The sequence below is a fragment of the Diorhabda carinulata genome, chromosome 8, assembly GCF_026250575.1.
Source record: "Diorhabda carinulata isolate Delta chromosome 8, icDioCari1.1, whole genome shotgun sequence".
NCBI classification, from domain to species: Eukaryota; Metazoa; Arthropoda; class Insecta; order Coleoptera; family Chrysomelidae; genus Diorhabda; species Diorhabda carinulata.
This window is the reverse complement of record NC_079467.1, coordinates 16768584-16793026: the sequence shown is the minus strand read 5'-3', so window position 1 is coordinate 16793026 and position 24443 is coordinate 16768584. Positions and strand designations below refer to the sequence as shown.

The 24443-nt window shown below is 32.2% G+C and overlaps 1 protein-coding gene across 18 annotated transcripts in view; it reads left to right on the top strand.

The window, feature by feature from the left end:
• LOC130897491 (heterogeneous nuclear ribonucleoprotein Q) overlaps positions 1-24443 on the top strand; it is a 109446-nt gene that overhangs the window by 37589 nt on the left and 47414 nt on the right. For 15 of the 18 annotated variants that reach the window (XR_009059710.1, XR_009059709.1, XR_009059708.1 and 12 more), the window contains exon 3: positions 23523-23954. Coding sequence is in view for 13 of the 18 variants with exons in the window: in XM_057806375.1 (XP_057662358.1) it covers positions 23523-23954 (432 nt within the window). In the remaining 5 variants the exon portion in view is untranslated. Of the gene's footprint in view, positions 1-4230; positions 4513-5320; positions 5474-23522; positions 23955-24443 lie in introns of those variants that run through there. The other 3 variants (XM_057806378.1, XM_057806377.1, XM_057806376.1) reach the window with 3 other exon arrangements.

The following is a 24443-nucleotide window of genomic DNA, read 5'->3' as shown; positions in this document are numbered from 1 at the left end:
AAAGATATTTCCAGTTACAGTTGAAAGATATTTCCAGCTACAGTTGAAAGATATTTCCAGCTAGAGTTGAAAGATATTTCCAGCTACAGTTGAAAGATATTTCCAGCTAGAGTTGAAAGATATTTCCAGCTACAGTTGAAAGATATTTCCAGTTACAGTTGAAAGATATTTCCAGCTACAGTTGAAAGATATTTCCAGCTACAGTTGAAAGATATTTCCAGTTACAGTTGAAAGATATTTCCAGCTACAGTTGAAAGATATTTCCAGTTACAGTTGAAAGATATTTCCAGCTACAGTTGAAAGATATTTCCAGCTAGAGTTGAAAGATATTTCCAGCTACAGTTGAAAGATATTTCCAGCTACAGTTGAAAGATATTTCCAGCTACAGTTGAAAGATATTTCCAGCTATAGTTGAAAGATATTTCCAGCTACAGTTGAAAGATATTTCATTTCTTCTTTTTTCATTGGTAACAATTAAACGAGCACTGTGTTCATCACTTATTATAGTCTATTTACTGCAAGAGAGAGTAATAAAACTTCATCTCTAATGCAAAACTTAGATTTTTATAAAAGTACTCATTATGAATATTGGTTACGATAGTTCATCTTCTGATTCCGATTTGGAAGTAGCTCAACTTACAGTTTTTAAATTAAAATTATGATTTATGAAAATGAAGTTGTTTGAACACTTAGGTACTACTACCTATATAACCATGAAATAACATGTGTAAAAAAAGCCGTGAGCAGCAGAGCTCCATCACGAAAGTCGAATTTTTCGTCGAATGAAGAATTTAACTAATACACAAACAAATCTTTCCATAAAATGAATTTCTTGGAAATGATATCAATTCTCAATCTTATTTCTTTATATGGAAAATTTGCTATTCCTCAATAACTTTTCATTTCACAAGTAAACTCTCTCTCTCTCGAATGAAAATTCATAATTTCAATAGACCCGGTGGTCTTGAACCCTCTTGTTCAATTCCAATTGACAACAAAGAAAAAATTGTCATAATGACAAGAAATTTCGAAAATGGGAAGTAAAAAAAATCACCATAGCAAAGATCATACTCGTATTATTCATTAAATATTAGGCGGTCCAGTTCAACAATTACAACGATCAAAATGATTTCGGGCGTTTTGTGCTAGAAGAACTGAAGAAGAAAACTTTGAACTTGAGAAAGACAACTCTTCAATACTTGCATGCGAAGTTCGAACCCTCTAGTTAAACTTTTTCTGGCAAAAAAAAAGAAAATATAACAAAAATGACCATAAAATTGAGAGGGGTGGAGATGGAAAGTTTCGATCTTAGACAGGAAATCATCTCGCAACTAATTGAACCTACATGTGAAATTTCATTTTTCAGTCGCTTTTCGTTTGACCTGCAGAGGTGAGCAAAGGTCAAAAACCACTTTTTTTGCACTGCGACCCCTCGAAATATTCATTTGTTTTCAACCAAACTCTAATAACATCAATCCGCCGCCAAAAAAGCCATGCATGCTAATTTTGAACCAAATCGGACCCAAAGCAATTGCTCGAGAGACGAAAATAAGAATTGTAGCTTAAACAGATATATAGATTCAAAAAACCGTCATAATCGTGTTCAGGAGGTCTCAAAACATGGGAAAAATGATGTGCCCCCCATTTTTCTTCATGGAAAAATTCGACTATTGAAACATTTTAGAAAAAATTTCACTTCTTTGCCTCCATCTGTTCGGAAGTTATAAGCAAGTTGATTAGGTGAAAATATAAGTATACATTCGATATATTTATTATATTTATAACTGTCTACTGGTACGATTACGAATGCTTTATTATTTTGAAACTCTCTCATACATAAAAAAAATAGACACTATACCTAGTTTAAAACGATAAAGAAAGTATGAGAAAATTTTGTTAATTAAAGACCGTGCAATTTGTTAAAAATGGAATAATTTGATCAGGAATAAATTTTCTACAGTGCTTGCGGGGATGTTACGCAATCAAATAAAAGAAAAAAGATGTCCACCGAGTGTCGAGCCGTCATCATTTACCTGTTTTTAAAAAGGTTAGGAGGTAAGCAGATTTACGAAGATATGCTTAATACCCTTCAAAAGAGGTAAATTTTCAATTGAAGATGATGACCGATCGGGAAGGTCAGTTTCTGTGTCAGTCACCGAAAATATCAATGCAGTTCATAACATGATTTTATCACTCCGTCGAATTGGGCTAAAACGGATATCTGAAGAGCTGAATATTTCATACGAACCCGTTCATCATATAGTTCACGTCAATTTGGACATGAGAAAAATTGCTGCAAAATGGATCCCCAAATGTTTGATGTTGACCAAAAGAGTGCAAGGGTAGAAGCATCGCGTTTGATCTGTGCTCGATTTGAAAACGTTGTAGACTTTTTAAACCGAATTGTTACTATGGATGAGACTTGGGTACATTTCTACGATCCAGAAACAAAGCAACAATCGATGAAATGGCGGCACTCTGGTTCTCCAAGACCAAGAAGTTTCGTATCCAAAAATCTGCTGGAAAAGCTCTTGCTTCAGGTTTTTAGGATTGCCATGGAGTAATCATGATTGCTTTTTTAGATAAGCGTAGAACAGTAGATTATTATTCGACATTACTGACCACTCTACGGGAAAAAAATTAAAGAGAAAAGACGCAGAAAGCTATCGAAAGGTATTTTGTTTTTGCAAGACAACGCCCCTGCACACAAATCTCATGTTGCCATGCAAAAAATTCGTGATTTAGAGTTTCAATTACTAGAACACCCCCTAATTCACCAGATTTGGCTCCGTTCAACTATAATCTCTTCTCAAAAAAAGGTTTAAAAGGCCGTAAATTTCCTTCCAACGAGGAGGTAATAAAAGCTGAGGAGGTCTGGTTTGCAGAGCAAGAAGACATATTTTTTTTTGAAAGGTCCAGAGACGTTGCAGGTTCACTTTAATAAATGTATTCAATTAAGAGGAGAATATGTTGAGTAATAAAATATTTTGACATTGAAATTTTGTTTGGTTCTATTGTAGGTTAAGAATTTTTCAATATATCCTCGTATATTGTACCATATATTTTTCAATTTAAGTACCTTAAAATTATCAGTGTTAGATCAATATTATAATTAAAAAAGGTACAGTTCCAGGAACTTTCAAAAATTGAAAAATATTTATACGAGCTATAAGAGAAAAACCAAACACTATTTTTTGAAGGCGTTTACTTGTTTACAAGTTTTGAAATTTTTGCGGGCTAATCCACATCATTTTAGCAATAGTATGTCCAATTAATTCCGATTTGAATTAGACGATAAAGTTGCGTAAACTCAGAGTTTTTGAATAAAACTTGAGCCAATACCCCCGTATATTTATAACGATTTTTTCACTAATTGGTGATAACTATTATTTTGATAGTTTTTAATCTTTATGAGGAAGTCATTTCATATATCCGATAATTAATTGGGATATTATTATACACATTTATAACCAGAGTTATATTCGTTAAAATTTTTTGTATAAAATAAAACTTTGGGAGTTGAAAAATTGTAATTACATTTTGATCCCCCTGTATTAGTTTCAACTAATGTAAAATTGAGTATTTTAATTTTGCAAAAACTTTGGCTACAACAGATTCAAATTTGTTAGGACGACAATTGACTGACTTTTTAAATACGCTGTATAACATATTACAACCGAACATTGGGTTTTTAAATTTGGTTTTTTCACATTTAAAAAACGTAACTTCACTATATTACAGAAGGCCCTGTATATTTGATATTATAATATTTCTAAAATGCGAAATTCAAAACTGGCTACTATAATTTGTAAATAACTCTTTGATATCTCGTTTAACAACAGATATAACGGACTTCGTCATAGAAATTTTGCACGTGTTTTTGAACATCCCCAGTATGTTTGTTATAAATTGTCATCTCATCTATCTTCGAGTCATTTTGTACTACTTATTAAGTCAATGCTCATTTAATGTATTCAAACCTTTGATTTCTTTATTACCAAACTATTTATGAAGTTATTAAACTTTGAAATCATTAGTATTGATAATGAAAAATCAATATTGACTTACATACTGAATGCAGCATAATCATGATAATAATTTGTAGTTGGTTGAATTATCTATTTTTTTGCCGGCATGCCAGACTGGTTTGTTAGGTAATGCGCAAGCGTTGAAACTCGGCTAACAACCTGAATGCAAGGCGAAACGCGCCGTCCAGACTGGTTGCAAAACAACGGAATTTACAGAGTGCACACACACACTGCATTTGAAACCGCGGGAGTCGGTACTACACCTAAAATTCCACAAAATTTGTTTTTTTTTGTTACGAAACTTGGAAATTGTCGCTTTTAGTTTTGTGTTTAAAGTTTCTATTCTTGATAACTGTTAAATAATTTTAGTTTTATTTTTTTTTTCAAATTGTTTGAACAGTGTTGATTTTTTATTGTACAAATCATGTTTGTTGTGTTTTATCAAGTGTATTAAAATTCAGGATTCTTTACTATTAACTTATTGGTGAGTTTTAATATTTTACGTATACCTCAATAAAGTAACGGTTAGGGTAGACGCCGATGCATGCACTTTGTCGGCTTATTCATATTTATGTAGATACGTACCTACAGATATTTTTATATAAACTTATACTTATACTATATTGTTTTATATTTCAAAAAGTAACGTTTTAACGGTACTCTTTGTCTACATTTTTTTTTCAATTTTATTTGGCTTGTCTACCAGAACTCGTTCGCATTGCAATCGATTCCTCGGAATTTATTCGGCTAAAATCGACCCGTGCATTTCAGATGTCTGAATTTATGCGCGGTTGTCGGTTTCATCTACTTCACAAGATCTTAGAAAAAAAATAAACTCTTGAAAAAAAAAATAGTGAAAGTATTTCTAAATCAGTTACACTTCATTTAAATGTATATAATTTCACATTTTACAGTTTGTATTGAATTTAGTTATATAGTTTTAAACTTTTCACATGGACTATTAATAATACTAGTATCTGTTATTTCATATAATTTTTATGAAAATACAATCTATAATAAATGCATTTCTACAAATTAGATGACACAATTTTATTCGTTTCATGGTATATGAATTGTTACTCACAAACATTTTGACACAATAATTAAAAAGCTTATCATTATTCTATTAATAAGTTTCAGTATTTAAAACCGTTATAACAAATTAATCATATATAAATACATTTACATGTATTCTGTAAAAAGTAAGATTTTTATTTAACGTTCGTAGTTATAGCGATTTATCGGAAACTTGGCAACGTTAAATGAACGAATTTAGCATAATGACTGTTCCCTTGCGCGGCGAATGGTAGAGCCCGGATCTTACCCGTCACGTTGACGTTGTCCATAATAGTCGGCGGCCGCCATTTTAAATTTTATAAATTTGTTATTATTTTTAGGTGTTGTGTGTACAGTTAGTGTATATATATCTAGTTGAGTTTAGTTGGGTAAGCAAAAAATTTATTTTTCATATAAGTAGACAAGTAGTACTAAAGCGATAATAATATGAATATGTATAAATGAAGCAGCATCGTTATCATTTCTTTTAGTTAACAAGCGAATACGTATGCATTTTAATGTGTTTGTATATAAATAATGTGAGTAGATATAATATTCCTACGTTATTATATAATCTATCTTTGGTGTTAACACATGCACTTCTAAATTGCTTGTTTTTATATGCACTCGTCGTTTTTCTCGATGAAAAGCCGGTAACCAATTCCCTGGTGTCGCATGCGCCAAAGTTACTACGACGGCGGGAGAACAATCCAGCTAGAACTAGACTGTCGCAATGTTTTTTTTGCTTTCTATTGCAACTGAAGGAACGCGTCTAGTGCATTAATGAGTTTTTTTGGCGCACCATGTCCCGCACAATCGACTATATTTTGGGGTGGGAATGATGAGTACTTGAAAGGTCATATCCGTCGGGGTGGCTAGCCCCTTAAAAAATGTTGAATCTATTGTTGACTGATGGAGATTGGAAAAAAACTAGTCTATGCACCTGTGACTAGATTTTTGGAATAATACACCTCAACCTGTTATTAGAAATCTTCTATGAAATAGTTTCATTTACAAAATTGAAGTGTCTTGTTTATTTTTGATAATTCCAACTAAATTAAACGGTAGCTGAATCCACTGAGGTTTTAATTATTGTTTATGATGGTTGATAGCTTAAAAAGTGATTTTCGATTGGTGTTCATATACCTAGGTACATATTTCAAGTTCAAAAACATATTGGTTAAGGGACTCGTTTATATTTATTTTAGCATAGTTGATCAATTTTTGATCAATAAAAATGTCATTGAATCGAATAAAATGATTGAAAAAAATTTGACATAAATTTTGATTGTGAAAACACACTTGCGTTTTGTAATTTAATTGAACAATCCCTAGTTTTGGTATCTATTAAAGTGAATCATGAAAGAATGGAATATTATTATAATTGATATCATAATATTTAGATAATCAGGAGAAAGTGTCTTGATTGGTTTCTGAATTAGATGAAGTCTAATGGAAATGTGGATAGTTTGTGTTTTTTGTTTATCCCAATGTATTTCAAATGTGGTAAAGTGCAAGTGTTGAAATGAATTCCCTAGTAGTTAGATATTCTCGATTGCATTTTTTTATCATCCGATGCAATGTAATTTCGATTATGTGGTAGACAGAATCTGAGGAATTGATTAATTAAACACGTTTTCTCAGTATCAAGGAATATTTTAAAAATAGGAGCAACGAAATGAAAATAACGTCTGCAATGTTGTGTTTAAAATTTTTAAATGCCACTGTTTAAAGTTATTGCAATAATTATTGGAATTTACAATGTTATTTTAATTTAGGCAAACACTTATCGACACACAGTTACAGTACTATCACGCAAAATTTGGCTACATTCAAAAATAACTTTTTTGTTGATTATTCTATAAATAAATATGCTGTTGCCACGGATGGCTTTAATCAAATGTTTATTTAATTTAAGTACCAATTAAAAATTTATAAATGTTTTTATCGGGTTATCATTTGTACCTGAATTATCTGTATTTAATTAATTATATAATAATAAATTTAAAAATACAATTATACTGTGGTAGTACGTATATGGATTTATCTAAATAGCATTCTTTCGTATTAAAATAAATTAAGAAGTATAAGTTAAGTTGAAGTGAGAAAAAATTCGTTAAAGATTCCATTAGGTGATACTCTTGTGACCTGGCAATGACAAAGACATGATTTATGAAATTATTTTGAGAAAATTATGAATCTTTATAGATCTCTTCTCAATGTGGTGAAAAACGACAATTCCATAGTGATAGTTATTGCCTCTCATAAATTATAATTCGGGTAAACATTTTAAAAACAGTTTCCTTTAACCAAAAACTGTAATGCTCAAACAGTTTGTCCTGCAACTTTGATTAGGTACGAGTTATGATGATTACTATAAAAATAATAATTTTTATTGTATAGCTAGAAAAATTTTATTACGATTCATGTGAATTTCTAAAAATTTATCATCCATTTTTACACCTACCGCCACATTTTTTTTTGTGAAAAAATTTTGCATGATTTGGAATCCAAATTTTAATTATGATATTTTTGACATGTTGGTTTTTTAAAGCCATATAAAGATTATTGGAAAAAATATGAATTTTATTCAGAAGGAGAGTACCTTCATTGTTTAAAATGGGGAATAATACGAGGGTTGTATGAAAAGTTTTCGACCTTTTTTTATTTTTGAATATAGTCTCCTTCTAAGCATACGGAATTAGTTCAGCAATACTTTAACCTTTATAACACTTCCAAATAATAGTCCTTCTTGAACTTGGGAGGCAGGAAAAAGTCAGTGGGATCAGATCCGGGGAATATGGTGTGTAGTCAACCGATTTGAAGTGCAATTCGTAAATTTTAGGCCATGGCCATAATTCAAGTGAGAGAAGGTGCGTTCTCCTGATGCCCTTTTTATTGTTTTACTTTTTTGAAGGTACTAGGTGATCACATTCTCATGACTATTCCTAAAAAAATGGTGTTCACCACTTTTCCGGCCGATGCCTGTTTCTGTACAGATTCACTCTATGCAAACCGCGTCAATAGGGACTGGGAAACGTTTATCGAACGCATACGGCGCAGAGTCTTATTTCACAGTGACTTATATAAATTGATTTAACTCTAATTGAGCTTATGTTATCATCTCACCTGTTTTTATTTTGATATGGTAGGTCAAATGGAATGACACATTGAGATATTCATTCAGCTAATCTAAAGTTCACTTGTCAATACATAAATAAAATAAATGAATAATTAATTTTTGAGCTAAATACTGATTGTAATTATGAATTGTATATCAAAATACCAGAATCTTTGCTTGTTGTGTGGGAGTGATAGCGAAGGAGATATGTTGTCCGTCATTTGTCAAATAAGCTCAACTGAGTTAATTTCTTAAAACAAAAATTGGTATTGAATCGGTAGGGGGGTTGTAAATATATCAATTCATCTGATTTGTGTGAAATCGAGCGGGACGTAGAATTAAATGAGTTCAAATTATCTGCGATTTTATGCAAAAGGAATATCAGAATATATATTTGTAGATTTAATGACAGCTCGATACTCAATTTTTTTCTACTACACATTTACAATCATTAAACAGAAGTTAAGCATCCAAAATTGCTGAAATTTTAGTATAAATCTCTCGACTCACGCGCAAATACATTTCTCAACTTTATTTATAATCCTGCCATCTTTAGGATGAGGTGGGAAACTTTTCAAACAATCCTTGTATTTTTAAAAAAGATTTTAAATTAAACATGCTAAAATATGCAATTAAAACCATTTAGCATGAAAATACAGGTTTGTTGATTTATGTTTTACATCATAAATTATTAATTGTGATTATGAATTCCCATAATGAATTCATTTCTCTTATCTGCTAAATATATTATTACTTTTCAGTTTGTTTTACATTCAGACAACAAATTTTTGTAGAACAATAATTTTAATTCAATTTTCTAAATCCTCGACATTCCTTTTTCTTTGCAACCAATTATTTGATCTTGTCTATTCTTCAGAAATAATAATCTTCAAATGGTCCTGACTGATACACCTACTATTGTAACTCCATAAATAAATCAAGGGGAGTAGAATCAGTAGATCTGTATGGCTAAGAAATGTATGAATCGCCTATGAATTTCCAGTAGGTACTCTTACGTTCATAGAAGAAAATATACTGCCAAAAATATTTACTTGATTTGCTAATAATTATGTTAGGTACTTAAGGACGTTCCACCGACAGTATTTTTTTAAAAAGTAAATTGTAAATGAAGAAATTCTTTTTTCACACCTATCGGCATCTAATTTTGAAAAATTTAACCAACTGACTAACTTTATTTAGCTTTGTTATTTTAATTTTTAAGCTACCCACAAAATATTAAATTACGTTTGAGGTTAGGGAATTTTTTTACTTTTGGAGTTCATCAGTGGTAACCATGATGCAATGGTACGAGACTTGCAAGTCAAACGACATGCGATATTCGTCTATGTAATATTTTGATCTTTCAAGGAATTGCATGCAATTGTTGTCTTGCATCATACAAGTTGCGTTAAGAAACGCATCTATCTGTCTTTAAGTCACATTCCGACCTTTTTTTTTAAATCATGTCATGCACAGCATCTATGTTTTTTTGAATAACAACAAATTTTGACCGACGGAAGCACGACCATGACGAAATTCTGTAAACCAACGTATGTTTTTGACTAAGAACCTTTTTGAAATCATAACAAATCACCAAACGTAAGCCTTCACGGGTAATTTACATTTTTTGCTTCCTGAAAAATTTCTCTATCAACAACTTGATTGCCTATATTGCCACTGGCTTCGCCATAACAGACGTCAATGATCACAAATACGGTGGTACCACCCATTATTCGTTGTAAAAACTTCAAACGCAACCCTTGTACGTGTTTGTCTCTGCTATCACATCTTATTTGTTTGAAATCGTTTCTCTTCAGGGAAGTTGAATGTAATCGGAAGAATTCAGATTAGGTGAATATGGTGATGGGTGAGGCAATGAATCGCGAAACCTTTCTGTAACAATAAAGAAGGGGCTGGTGTATTTCATGAAGAAATTAAACTCTTTGTCTTCTACAAATGCGGTTGTTTTTCTTGAAATAGGTATTCTGCAAATCAGTTATTTCTTCTTCTAAATAATTGATCGAATCTCAAAGCACCAACCATTTTCTCTTCAAAGCAATCATAAAAAGTATGCACTTCATTATTATTGCCTTTTCTTGGTAATGGACGTTTTTTATTATTTTCCCGTGCAAGTAATAAAATCTGCATATTTTTCATCAGATTTTTTATGGGCTTCTTCCATAATTCTACTACTTTCCTTTTCGTAAACAAAAGTTGCAACTTTCATAACTATATTACGTCCATAATTTTCCAAGTTTAATTGTTTATATTCCATATTTTAAACAAGCATAAAACAAATTCATAAAGCAATTTCCCCATCAAGATTGTTCAAAGGAGATCTGAGAGGAATTGAGTCGTTGAACTGTGGAAATATTTTAATCTCATTCAGATTGAGAACACACTTTTAAAATTTGAAATTATTTCTCGATTTCAACCAATTTTTTGTTAAATGTCAACCTTATTATTTCGTAAAAGACTTTTCGTAGTGGAAAATAAATAGATTAGGATTTGTTTATAAAATGGTTTAGAAAGAAAATTTTATGTATTTTTTCTAAGATCTCAATTACTCATAATCTATATTGAGCAGATATCATTTTACATACAGGGTGTTTCTAAATTCACGCGACAAAATTCAGAAGGTAATAGCTCGTATGAAATTAAGATGGGTCTTTCCTATAACAAAATTTCCTTAAAAAGTGATATGTTGATTTTCTATTTTTTTTCTAATATTTCAGTAATGCTAGAAACTTGGGATTCTGTAATTGTCGTGCACTCGCAAAGAACTAACTAGGGGTATTTTTTCAATATTTCAGTTACATTATACGGGGGTGAAATTAGCAACCCTTACTTTATTTCATATTAAAACTTTTCTATAAAATTACATTGTAACTTAAAATCCTTGTTGCACTTGAAATAATTTTTTTTGCAAAACAAATAGTTGCAAAAAAAGTAAACACCATAATATATAATTTTTTTAATAAATTGAGTGGACAACAGTAAAGATGTAAAATGTAATACGATTCATAATAAATGCTGGAAATAACCACCTCTAGCAAAAATACATCAACATATCCTACGGAAACAGATATCACAAGGATTTAACTCCGAGAAAGCCAATCCTACGATTGTTGCCTAGCAGTTCGAGTGAAATGTACATTAGCACCATCGTGCATGAACCATATGTTTCGTCTGATATTGAATGCGATGTCTCCAAGTAGTTCATGGAAATCATTTTCGAGAAATCTGGTGTAAGAAATTCCTTTTAATGGCTGAGGCAGAAGATGTGGTCCAATTGAGTTATCCCCTACAATACTGTTACGAACAAGTTCGCAAAATGGGACCTTAAGCCGGCCCCGTCCGGCTATTATGGAATTCTAAAATTCGGCGAGAGCGGTAACCTTTGATTGAAATACCAGGAATTCTAAATCCGCGCTGCCTTTGATGTTTGCTTTTCATTGAACTATTATAGGAGTCGGTTTATTTACGTTGTTTCTAGGAAGGTCTATTATTATTTGTCTTGTTTCTCTATTTTAGAATTTTTTTGGGATATATAAGGATTTTTTGTAGCGCGGTTTAGCTCAGTTTATAATAAATAGTCGTAGAGAAGAGAACGAAATAAATTATTTGAAATAGAAGTGATAGTGATAAGTGAATTATACAAAAAGTTAGTGTAGTACAAAGTATTTAAATAAATTGATAACGTAAGCGACAGTGTTTATTAATTCATCTTACGAATAGAAAACGTATAAATTAATAAGAAAAACGTTAGAATAAATACCAATTCATACGTTCACTGAAAAAACATTTTGAAAATGGTGCTCTATATTGTCAAGGGGACTTTCGCCTCCCCATACGTGATTATTGAGAAAATTTATAATAGATACTCTCGAAAAATGTGCCTCGTTCGTAAACAATACATTATTTAAAAATTGAGCATTTTTTCAAAATCAAAATCTAATTAGTTGAGGAGAATCTGGATCTCGTTGGATATGGTAAGGATATAACTATCGTTCACCACCGTATACTGCCACCTCAGTTTTGAAAAATTGCTTTTATATGAGTTGTTCTTTTTCCTAGATTTTAGCGGTTGTTCCTGGATTTTATAGGTTTGTTCTACTTAGTTATAGAACGACATACAACTGAGAAGGAAATTTATACAAAAAATTGAAGATGAACTCGATTTTTGAGCTGGGACTTGAAATTTTTTCGATGAAATATCTTGGAAAAATGTAGAAAAACCCCTAAAACTGCGATATCCTGAAACAGCTATAAATTGAATTTTCTAAAAGTTTCTAAAAAATGAATTTCTCTCGAGGAAGCGAGAAAGCCTTTAAAATCTAGAGAAAAGCTAGAACAACTCAGAACAACCAATTTATCAACAGTAATAAATTTCTAGAAGAATATCACGGAACAAACCTGTAACAATTCAGAACAGCTATTTGTGAACTCTTTATATTGGAACAATATAGAAAAATCCTGCCACAACCCAGAACAAACACCAAAATCGTAAACACCTTTGAAACGCGGTCCAACAGATCAAAAATCGGGAAAATATTTTTCAATTATCTCTTAAACTTTTATTTTCAGCCCTATGCCGTTTTGAAGCAAAGTAGAATAACCGGGAACAACCTTCAAAATTTCTGCTCTAAATTGCAGTCCTTGGGGGTCCTTTACTGAAAATAATGTTTCACTCTTTTGAAAAGTTTGATTATCTAAAAGTGCGTTTTCAAATTTTTTCTCTATATATTTATTTTAAATTAATATTTCTCAAAATTTTAAATTACTTTGTTAACGCCGTTATTCGTCCAGTATAGTTTCGAATCTTTTACACATAGGTAGGTACTTTTAAATCAGAAGATTTTCCCCCTCATCATAAACGTTGTTCGTAATATAAAAGATTCTGTCTAGGGGACGATCAATTATACTAGGGTGCTAAAAATGCGTTGTCTCATATTATAATCGGCTCCTTTATTTGCTCTACGTGTTCTTCAAAGTTTCTTTGATGTCGGTGATGTCGAAATTTGAATACGTTCGTGATCCAGTCGTAACGTTTATATTTAAGATTTGTACCGTTTTAGTTATGAGTTACCAAAAAATTCGATGTGTTTTTTATTATGGTAAGTTTTTGTTATATATGTATATGTGGGTTAGTATACAATATCAGGTGGTTAAGAAAGAAAAAAAACATTCAATATTTTTTTTTTGTTATACATACATTTTTTATAGATTGTTCACGTAATTGAGACGCGAATGAATTTTTTTTAATAGGATGAATTTGCTGTAAACGTCGAGAATATTGTAGAAATGAATTAATACCATGTCATTCGGCTTGTTACCTTTTTCTTAGAATATTTTGAATATTCCTTTGTTCACGTATTGTGGCTCAGTAGTCTCTTCAGATTTATTTATTCTAATATTTGAGTTTCTGAAGAATTAATTTATTAACGATCTCCCACTCCATTTGAAGAATTCAATAGAACATCGGTATTTATTCTAAATCGTCCTCTATCTGTCTACATTATACAACAATAACAGTATGTATGTCAGATGTGAACCCACCTTAAGAATTGAAACAGAAGTGACTACTGAGCCACAATACGTTATGTTAGAACCTCAGACCCCCATAGCCAATTAGAAAAATAGAAACCCCCATCTCTAATTGTTTGCCTATTTGTACGAAATATCCACCAGGTTTTTGCTATTGGTTCAATTAGTGAAATTTATATAGTATTTGTGACAATCTAAGAAAGTGCCTTCACTACTGAAACCTATATAAAATTCATTAAGATAGGAAAATCGTAAATCTATGTCTATTTATTGGGAGGGCATTGTGCACAGCCGCACTATTGTAAAATCTGGCAATTTCCTTATAGTTTAAAGAGAAATTTGAATTTTAGAAATTTTATTTGATTTTTTAAAACAGGATATATTTCGTTCACATTGTTGTATCATTGTTGAGTTTGAAATTTTCATATAGGATGGGAGTGTTGATTTTCAATCAAATGCAGTTTTTTTACTATTTATATTTATGTACATACATTAATGTAAGTTCTCAATTTTTCTCACATGTTGAATACAGTTTCTCCAGTTTTCAGAAGTTACATTTTTAATTTCTCTTGTTATCAACTTGATCACACTGTGGTTTAAAATAGGTGTATTATTTTGAGCACGTACATTTAGAGATGTAAAAGTCCCGGGTATTTACAACTGTGGTTATACCCTGGGTATTTACTCGGGTTAATACCCGGGTATTTATGATAACTTTCAACGTTATGACCGCTACGAGATTAATTGCAAACTTATTTCAAGTAAACGTTGTATTATGTACGTTTTATAGTTATTGAATGATATTATACCTTAATAATATAAATTAAAGTCTTTATGCCATACGAACTCGAGGGTATTGAAAATGAAATAATGGACCTGCTTCTCTTGCAATTTTATAGCAAATGTAAACCTTCGAAAAATCATAACTTTTTACAGTTTAAACCAATTATAGAACATTATAACTTTCATGAAAATATATGTCATGTTCGCACAAAAAGTCTTGTATTTCACTTTTTCTATTACTGGAACCTGGTATCTTTGTAAGAAACTGTGGTAGGATGCGTTTCCCATCACAATACACCTAACCTCACACGTAGGTAGATTCGGCTCTAGAAATGTTGAAAAAAATTCAAAAATCGGTACTGGATGATGGTTTACTGAAAGTGCGCGAGCTAGCAGACATAGTAGGCATTTCAAAAAGTGTGGTACATCGCATATTAACTGAAAAATTGGACGTTAGAAAGCTGTGCAGGGTTTGCTCACAATGGGAAAAACAGAGTTGTGAAGATATTTCCATCGAGTGTTTTGCAATGTTTCACAGAAATAAAGCCGAGTTTTTGTACCATGGATGAAACGTGGATCCATTACTTCACGCCCGAAACAAAAGAACAATCAAAACAATGAACTGAAAAGGGAAAACCGGCTCCAAAGAAAGCAAAGATCGTTCTATCTGCAGACAAGGTCATGGCGTCGGTTTTTTGGGATGCGCGTAGGATAATTTTCATTGACTATGTGGAAGAAGGAAAAAGTATGAACAGTGCGTATTATGCGAACTTTTTGCAATGTTTGAACAAAGAAATCGAGCAAAAACGGCTGCATTTGACTAAGAATAAAGTGTTGTTTCATCAAGACAAAGCACCAGCTCAAGCTTCCGTTATGGCAATGGTCAAAATTAATGAATTGAAGTTTGAATTGCTGCCTTGTGCACCCTATTCGCAAGATTTAGCCCCCTCTGATTACTTTCTGTTCCCACACTTGAAAAAATGGCTCGGGGATCAAAGTTTTTCTAATAATCTACAGGTGATGTCGGTAGCTGATAGCTAGATATTTTTTCCATAATTTTTATATTTTCTTTGTTGGACTAGGTACTTCTGGGACTATCGTACCTCTTAAAATGTAGTTGTACAATTGATATGACTATCAGTTTCTTGGAACAGTATGCGTGAAAGGACAATAAGGTTAGCAATTTTTAGTCTGCCTACATTCAATAAAGATTGCGGCGAATCAAGTTTTTGAAATAAATCAGTGCACTTTGGTATACCAAGTCTTTTCGTGTTTTTACTACAATAGGAGTTTAGCCATCAAATTATTCATAATTCTCCAAACTGTAGTTTTAGGGTGCTCGTAAAAGCTGAAGTCTCTTTTAATGTCAATTATTTTACATGGCCTCGCTCTACTAATTTTAAGTAAATACTTTTAACGATCGTTTCTGCTTCAACGTGCAAACATTTGGTAGACATTTTAATATACGTTATCGTAATACACACTGTTTTATGCTTCAAAATGAACTGATTGAGTAAAAGGCGTTGAGATCGTACATAATCCGATCCTATTAGAATCGGGTAATAATATAAGGGTAGAGTCTATTCTATTTCATCTCGTATATTAACTGGAGTTTGGACCAAGAACGAACTTTGAACGGCATTATAATGAGGATCGGCGTTTAAGGCTGGATCTACACTAGAAGGTCGATTATGGTTCGTTCGCGGTCCGATCTTGGTCTGGTGAAATATTATTAGATGAAAAACAATGTGTACATTCATTATATCCGTAAAAGTCAAGTTCCAGTCGAATCCAATTCCACATTCTTCGGCCGCGTATATCAAATACTGATATTTTTGATTTTAGATCTCTTCTATTTTAAAATTTGTTTTTTTAATAAATTTGGGAGATTGATATATAATAATTAAGAAAAACTAATTTTAAAACAGAAGAGACCTAAAACAAAAAACATTTCGAAGCATTAATGATATCAAATACTTCAATTATTGACGGTTCAAAACTAAATCGTGAAGTCGAATTGTCGAATGTGAATATGATCGACCTTATAGTGTGGATCCGACCTAATGGGTCGTATTTTGAATTCATATTAGCTTTGAAACGTAATACCATTCATGCTTAATAAAAAATAACGTAGACGAAAAAAAAGTTTGCATAAAAATTAAGACATTCGCGATTTATTATTTATTTAACATACCGTTTCACATCATCGGGGAAGGTCATCGTATCCTTAACTGTCAATTAACAGTAAATCGCCAAGTAATTTCAAAATTTTATCGCTTTAGTCCGTAACCTAACCTAAGTCGAAGGGCTAACTTCAAGGAGTTATCAAATAATCGTAATAATTGGACCCGATCGGGTTAGGTTAAGTTATATTAATTGAAATAAACACTTTGTAACAATGTTTTCTTCTTTCTTATACTCTATCAAATTAGCATTAACGAAAATTTAAAATAATTAAATCAAGGGGCAAACCTCACGGAGGTCAACAACACCTATCCATTACGGAGAGTTTACAATTTTACAAGCTATTTAAAATGTGTATAAAAGTGAAAAATTCTCATTCAAATGTAATAAAACTTGAAATAATCGAATGTAACCTACTTATTTGTTGAAAATAATGAAAGTGACTGCGACTACGTTTCGTCTTACGCTATAATAGACTAGTCCGTTTAGTTTGCTTTGTAGTAGAATGAATCACAATGGTGGAGGCTCGCTTTCGGGTGATCGTTCCTCGGTTAAAAGAGAGAAAACGAGAGAGCGATACCGGCCGTGTTGCTATGTAGCCGGCTTTGAAAATGCATTTTTTCAAGGTGATTGCCATTTATATTTGGCTTTGAATGCGCCGGGAGTTGATTAGCGCGACTTGCATAGTGGTAGCGTTGCATATTTTATATCGTTTGCGACGTTGTCAGTTTTGTGCATTCCGATGCAGCCGTTAACGAATAATTTACTATTCATATAAGCCGTGATCTTATGCGGCATAATTCCATTTAATTTCTTTTTGAATGCGCTTCGAAATTCATCTAAAATGACAATATTAAGAATTTTGGAGATGGTTCTTTTTATATATTGGATTATTTAATCCTTTTTTGCTACTAGTAATTATATTTTAACTTTGATTTTTCCTCTTTCCCTAACGTCTGGTTCTTAAAGGGCGAATTTTCCAACCTAGGATAAAACTGGAGATTTTATCTAGTTAAACAGACCTGTCACAAATATAACCAAAATTTTTCCAATATTTGTTTTCAAGTTGAATCGTTCAAGAAAGTTTTTTAAACAAAAATGAAAAAGAACAAAAAAATCTTGCAATTTCTATGGGGTATTGCTTTTGGTTATCCTTGTAAAGAAATACGAAGAAACAGTCGCATCCAAAAAAAGGTGATACAGTAACTTGGAAGGGAAAGAACAAAAATTGAGAGGAAATGGCAAGTTTTATGATGGAGGTGACAAATAATGTGGCATAATTTAAAGATTCCCTCTAGAACAAATAACTTTTGATTTCTCGGCGCGTCGATAATGTTGATAATTTCTTCATCATCATCGTCAAGTTTGTCACATATAAAGTGCAAATCTTCACATCATTATACCAAAACCTTAGTAATATTGTGAAAATGTAAACAATTTGAAAAATTTAGGTTTGGATCCGTAGTTTCATGTTAAACTGAAGTTTAAACTACCCCCAGTCCGCCGGTAACGTTTAAATTGTGGAACGTTAAGTTCCTCCCTATCTAGAAGTCGAGAGAGCCATAAAAGTATTTAGCTGCTGCCGCATTTTTGAATTTACTTTTGTTTCTATAACGTACTCGAAGGTCGAACGTCAAAAAATTCAACGATCGATGTAACTCGCATGTGAAAGTTTTGAAACACTCTGTATAAAAAAGATGAATGTATAAAAGTTATACAACTTTCGTTTTTTCCAATTTTCAACATAACCTCTAAATTTTAAGTTGAACGCAAAAATAGTTATTTTCCTAACAAGTGCGGAAAGTGATACTTTGCCGCACGCGACTGCAGTTGTCGGCCACGTTTTGAACAACTTTGACGTTTTAGTAACAATTACACGGTTATATAAAAAATATCTGTATTATTTTATATTTTCAAAAAATTAAAAATGCTACAAAAAGCTAGAAAAGGTTTAAATTTTATTTGATGGACTATTTCGTAAATATTTATTTACCTGTAGTAACAATAGTTATAACCTCCGAAGTAAAAAACTATCTAAAAAGGTCAATATTTGCATAATTTTGCTTTTCCGCACTAGTACGGGAAAGTGACACTTTCAAAACTAAAATGCGTGCGGGAAAGTGCGTTAAAACGCACGGTCGTAGAAACAATATTTTTCTTGTTATAGAAATAGCATAATTGAAGCTAGTTGCCATACGAATACGTAGTAATTTTTGTAAGTATTCACTCAAAATAGGTCATTAATATTCCAAAAGTATTTTTTTGGAAAAACCACTTATTATTTTTTTCGTTCCGAATGCCGTTTGTTTAATGTTTTAATCTTGAAAATGAGAAAATTTGTTTAATATTAAGACATATACAATGAAAATTCAATGAAAACTTTGACAGCTATACCGTAATGAAGTTCTATGCACAACACTAAGAAATAAAAGTTCAATATATAAAGGATTGAGAAGGAAAAGTTGTACAACTTTTACAATTATTAACGTTCAACATAACCTCAAAATTGTTGTTTCCGTAACAAAATGCTAACACTATATAAAATGAAAGTTGTTGACAATCCAAATGATTTGTTTAGGTCAAATATTTTCTGAAAAATTTATTTTAAAATAAACGCAAAATTTCAAATAGTATTAAAGATTTCATTTAAAACAACATATGCGGCTAATTTTTTTCGTAATAACGTCAACTTATATTAAAATGAACATACTAGCAAAAAATATCAAAATTTCCAAAAGAATTATTTTTAAATCTCTTCTTATCTATATCCGTTTGTGATACTGATTGTTTCAAAATCATTTACATCGCCAAATTCCAACTTGTGCAGCTCACGCCTTCTACAAGCTTCCATAAGCAATTTGGGGCTTCTCCAATAAATAGCGTTTCGTTTGTAGAAAACGTTTTCACTTTTTCAACCTCATATTCTCCAGATTTTTTTTTAAAGTCTGACATATGAATTTGGATATTTGCATATGTTCACTTTGTTTTATGGATAATGCAGATTTTAAATTTGAATGTGTCCATAGCTTGTAGGGGTTTCAATTTTTCGTATACTTTAGTTGATTTTACTGGCAATAAATTATTTGCGTCTCTTGTGGCCTGGTCTATACATTTGGGGGAGTTAAATTCTCGATATCACTTCCACTATCTTACATTTTCAGAGATTTTTCTTTTAAAAAGCACAAATTCTATTTGAATCGGTAAAATTCTGCTACAATATTTCAATATTGATAAATTTCAAATACGTCAGGTGGTCATAGCAACAGTTAATCTAAATATTATCGATTGTTGCATTTCTATTGGTTATAAACTTGTACCTTGATGAACAATCTGTATCTTCATGAATATCATTAAAATGTTAATAGTACATATCTAAAAAAATGAAAGTATAGGAGTAGAAAAAAATGTATAAAAACGGTCACTCCTCCCCCTTCATAATATAATGACAGGAAACACTAATGAACATTATTATAATAAAAATGGGCAACTGAAAGTCCGCCTTTATTAGCTCTCTATTTGCAATTTCGGCCGGTCAATTATATGGTAATTGGACCGACGCCTCATTAATTACAAGAAACCGAACCAGCTGTATGCTTTAGGTCCATTAACGAGCCAGCAAAGTGCTTAGACACTGGCACTTTCTCAGCAGTTCTTGCAGTGGACCAGCAGTTGCTGGTAGCAACAATATTTGTTGGGTTATGTCAGCATTACGAGATTTATTTTTATTAAAATAGGCGTCTTTGAAGAGGTATAACAGAGGCAAAAAATAATTGCCGAAGGCACAGTGCAAAGATATGGAACGCTTACAAAAACAGCATGATGAGTATAACCTGTACAAGAAAATAAAAGAAACATCTGAAAACAAACCTTTTCTAACATACAAAATGAACAAGAGCAAATGGCACAGGATAACGAACAGAGAAAAGCTATCTGGAACAAATATATTAGCAACCTATTTGCAGACGAAAGACGTCAATTAGGAAATAAACTGGAATATGATTTGTCTGGGCTGTCAATTACAACAGAAGAGATTACTAGACCTATAAATAGCTCAAGAGATAAGAAAACGGTTGGGCTAGATCTAGTGCCTGTTGAACTCAAACTATTGAACAACGAAATTTGCAATCCAAGTACTGGTTCAGAACTGCTACGTCCAGACGAAGGATGTAGTTATGTGTTTTATAAATTGCTAAAAAGCTTTTGACATAGTGCAACACCATAAACTCATTCAAATACTGAGGTAACTTGACATAGACCAGAAAGATATATGCTGCATTGGAACCAATGCAGTTAGAGTTGACAACGAACTTTCAAAGGAACAAAAAATCCTTAGAAGCAGGGATGTGTCCTCTCCCCACTTCTGTTTAAACTTTATTCGGTGAACATCTTTCAAGAAGCCCTGGAAGGTGAAAAATTAGATATCAAAATAAATGGCACATGGATCAACAATCAACGATATACTAATGATATAGTCGTGATAGCAGACGACATAAATGATCTCCAAAGGCTCCTGGACATATTTGGAATACTCAGTGAGTTTATGGGAATCAATATCAACATACAAAAGACAAAATTCCTAATAATCATCCGCGAATTAGATGAGTTTCAGAATGTAAAACCTATCATATAATAGTAAAGAGATTGAATGGGTTACAAAATTTAACTAAGTGCGAACTTAGTTATGTGAAGACTGTTCGTCAGACGTAGAGATCAATAGCAAGATAGAAAAAGCAAGGAGCGCATCATGGTCAAGTCAAAAGCATGTTTACGAACTCTGCTTTTGACCTGAATCTCAGAATAAGATTCACAAAATGCTACGTATGGTCCGTGCTATTGTACGGTGTGGAAGGCTGGACACTGAAAGTTAACACCATGAACAGATTGGAGGCATTTGAGATGTGGATCTACCGAAGAATTTTGAGAGTTCCATGGACGGCAAGATATCAAAAATTTTTCAAGGATAAGAACCACAGGATAATTGATTCATACCACCAGAATCAAGATAAGATGTTCAGAAGCGATCTACTTTTTTAGATTCAAAATTCATTGGCATCAATATTTTGCAATTTGAATTTTATTTATTTTCATCTTACTTTTGATGGTGAAAATTATTTATTTTGTTGATCTTTCTAGTTCAACTCGTAGATTTCTGGTAAAGCATTTTTTCTGTTACTTCAATTTCATTCCTATCCAGTTTAGGCATTTTTCATTTTTTAAGCATGTTAAACTATTATTGGAAGGTATTTATTATTGTGTGAATTTCGCAGAAAACAACGAGAAAATTTTAATAAACCAAACTTAAAATTTTGATTAAACGCATACCTATATTTTAACACCTGCCGATATAAATAGACGGCTGCTTTCCGCTTTTTAACACTGAATATTTTATGAATCATATTAGCTTCCAAGACGCAAAATAATCGTTGAATTATTGGCAACAACACTAAAAAGCGCCTCGTAATCCAGTATACTTTATTAACTTCAAATCAAGGATAAAATTTAGTTTATTAATGTACCAGACTATTATTATATACAAACTAGTAACAGTAGAAATAAATACTGATTAACTATACTATTAAGATATTAAAAATTTTGTTAAATTTGATTTAAATGCTGACTTACAGTTTTTAAAAATGATCTTTTTCTGAAACCAAACAGTTCAGTAAAATGAGAATTCAAATTAGCTTCGGAAAGTTGAGTTTAGCATGAAATTAGAAATTTAATTTCGGGTGGAGCGGAATATTATAATAATAATGAAAAACACAAGAAATCGATTTTTTGGAAATAATAATGAAAAGTTTCAAATATTGTGGATTGAAAAGAGTATGTGGACTAAAATCAAAATACCTATTAGAATCTACAGCTTCCCCGTTTAGCATCTAACGACATTTAAACAAATGGAATAATATGGATTCATTCCCTTTATTAAATCATATCTACAATTTGCAAGGAATAATCTCGTATAGATATATTGCCCCTTTATTTCCACACACTTTTCAGAACGTCTGACTAAGGCTTCTATGCCATTATGCTTGTTTAATTTCATCTTTTCTGTTAACTCTGCCTTCAGCTTTGCGAACACAAAATTAGTCGGACGGGGCCAAATCAGTGTTATATGGTGTTCATTCTCTGTTTGTTAGAAGCTGTTGCGAAGTGCGCAGTTTTTTGGTTTTAAAGAGGGCTCTAAGTTTTTGTGAAACAGCCATAGCTCTTTAGGCCACACGACTACTCCCTTCAATAGGCGGTTCTGCGATTATGGTGATATCTTATACTGGGACAATTCGCTTCAGCCTTATTTATCAAAACAGCGTCTAGGTCTTTGCTGTGTTAAACTCAATCATATTGTTTCTACCCCACTCCAGAAGTTTTTCAAGTTTTGTCTAGTTGATGTGAAGAAGAAAGGAGTTAGGGGGCAAGATGCATCCCTAGGGAATATTCTCGTTATTCTCAAACCCTTCTAAAGTATCTAGTGCTGTAGGATGGAACTTAAACCATAAATTTATTATAACAAAGTTTTGCGTAAAACTCTTATCGATATCTCCAAAGGTGATCCAAGCATAGAGTAAATATCAACGATAAAACTCAATATTAAAGATACAATTAGAATTGAGTAGAGAGGGAAAAAGAGTAGTATATCGTTGTTCTTGCTCTCTTTATCAAAAGTTCAGAACCACTTAGACAAGCTTCCATACCTCGCTCTCTCTGTCGTTAATATAAACTTAATGGATAATATCTACATAATGTGATCGTACGAAATGCAAGCTAGATGTTAAAAAAATTAATTATATGGCTTATTGTTTTAGCTATGGCAGAAGGTAATGGTGAGGTACCGGAAGAACCAATGAAGATAGACGTCGAACGCACCGAAGACTACCAGAAGCTGCTGGAATATGGGCTGGACGAAAAAGTTGCTGCGAAATTGGACGAGATCTATAAGACTGGCAAGTTAGCGCATGTTGATTTAGATGAAAGAGCATTAGATGCGCTAAAAGAGTTTCCCGTTGACGGGGCGCTCAATGTACTAGGTCAATTCCTCGATTCAAACTTAGAACACGTGTCCAACAAATCGGCGTATTTATGCGGAGTCATGAAGACCTATAGACAAAAGAGTAGAGCGGGGACCAGCGGCTCGGCGGGTGCGGCCACTCCCGCGCCAGTGCCCGTCAAGGGACCCGATGAAGAAAAGATCAAACAGATTTTAGACCGGACCGGATACACCTTGGATGTAACAACTGGTAAATATAATTTTTCTTTCTGTTGAAAATATTTTCATTTTTCGACCGTGTGCCACTAAACTTATGCAAGTTGTGTTTAATTTACCACCAGATATGGTGGAATGTAACAGTCAAAAATAGTAAATGGCTACCATGGCTTAAAACCGCATTTTAACATGAAATTATCACCAAAGTTATCATATTTTCCAGATATAATTGAAATTGTCTTCCAGTTAATCAATAGACTGTCTTAGTTTTACCCTCAACTGTTTTCGTAAATATGCTGGTCCTCCATATTAACCCTCGATCTAAGTGGATTACAAGGTGTTCGACTTTGGTATTGATTTTTGAACAAGATTGTTGCACAAGAATCTTAATTTAGGTTGAAAGTGACATGGACACTTTTCATTTGATTTGCTTCAATTTAACATGTTTCGAACCATTTAGTTAATTTATTTCAAGATGCGTTTGGATTTTGGTGTGATGCAAGTAAGGCTGAATCAACTGCAA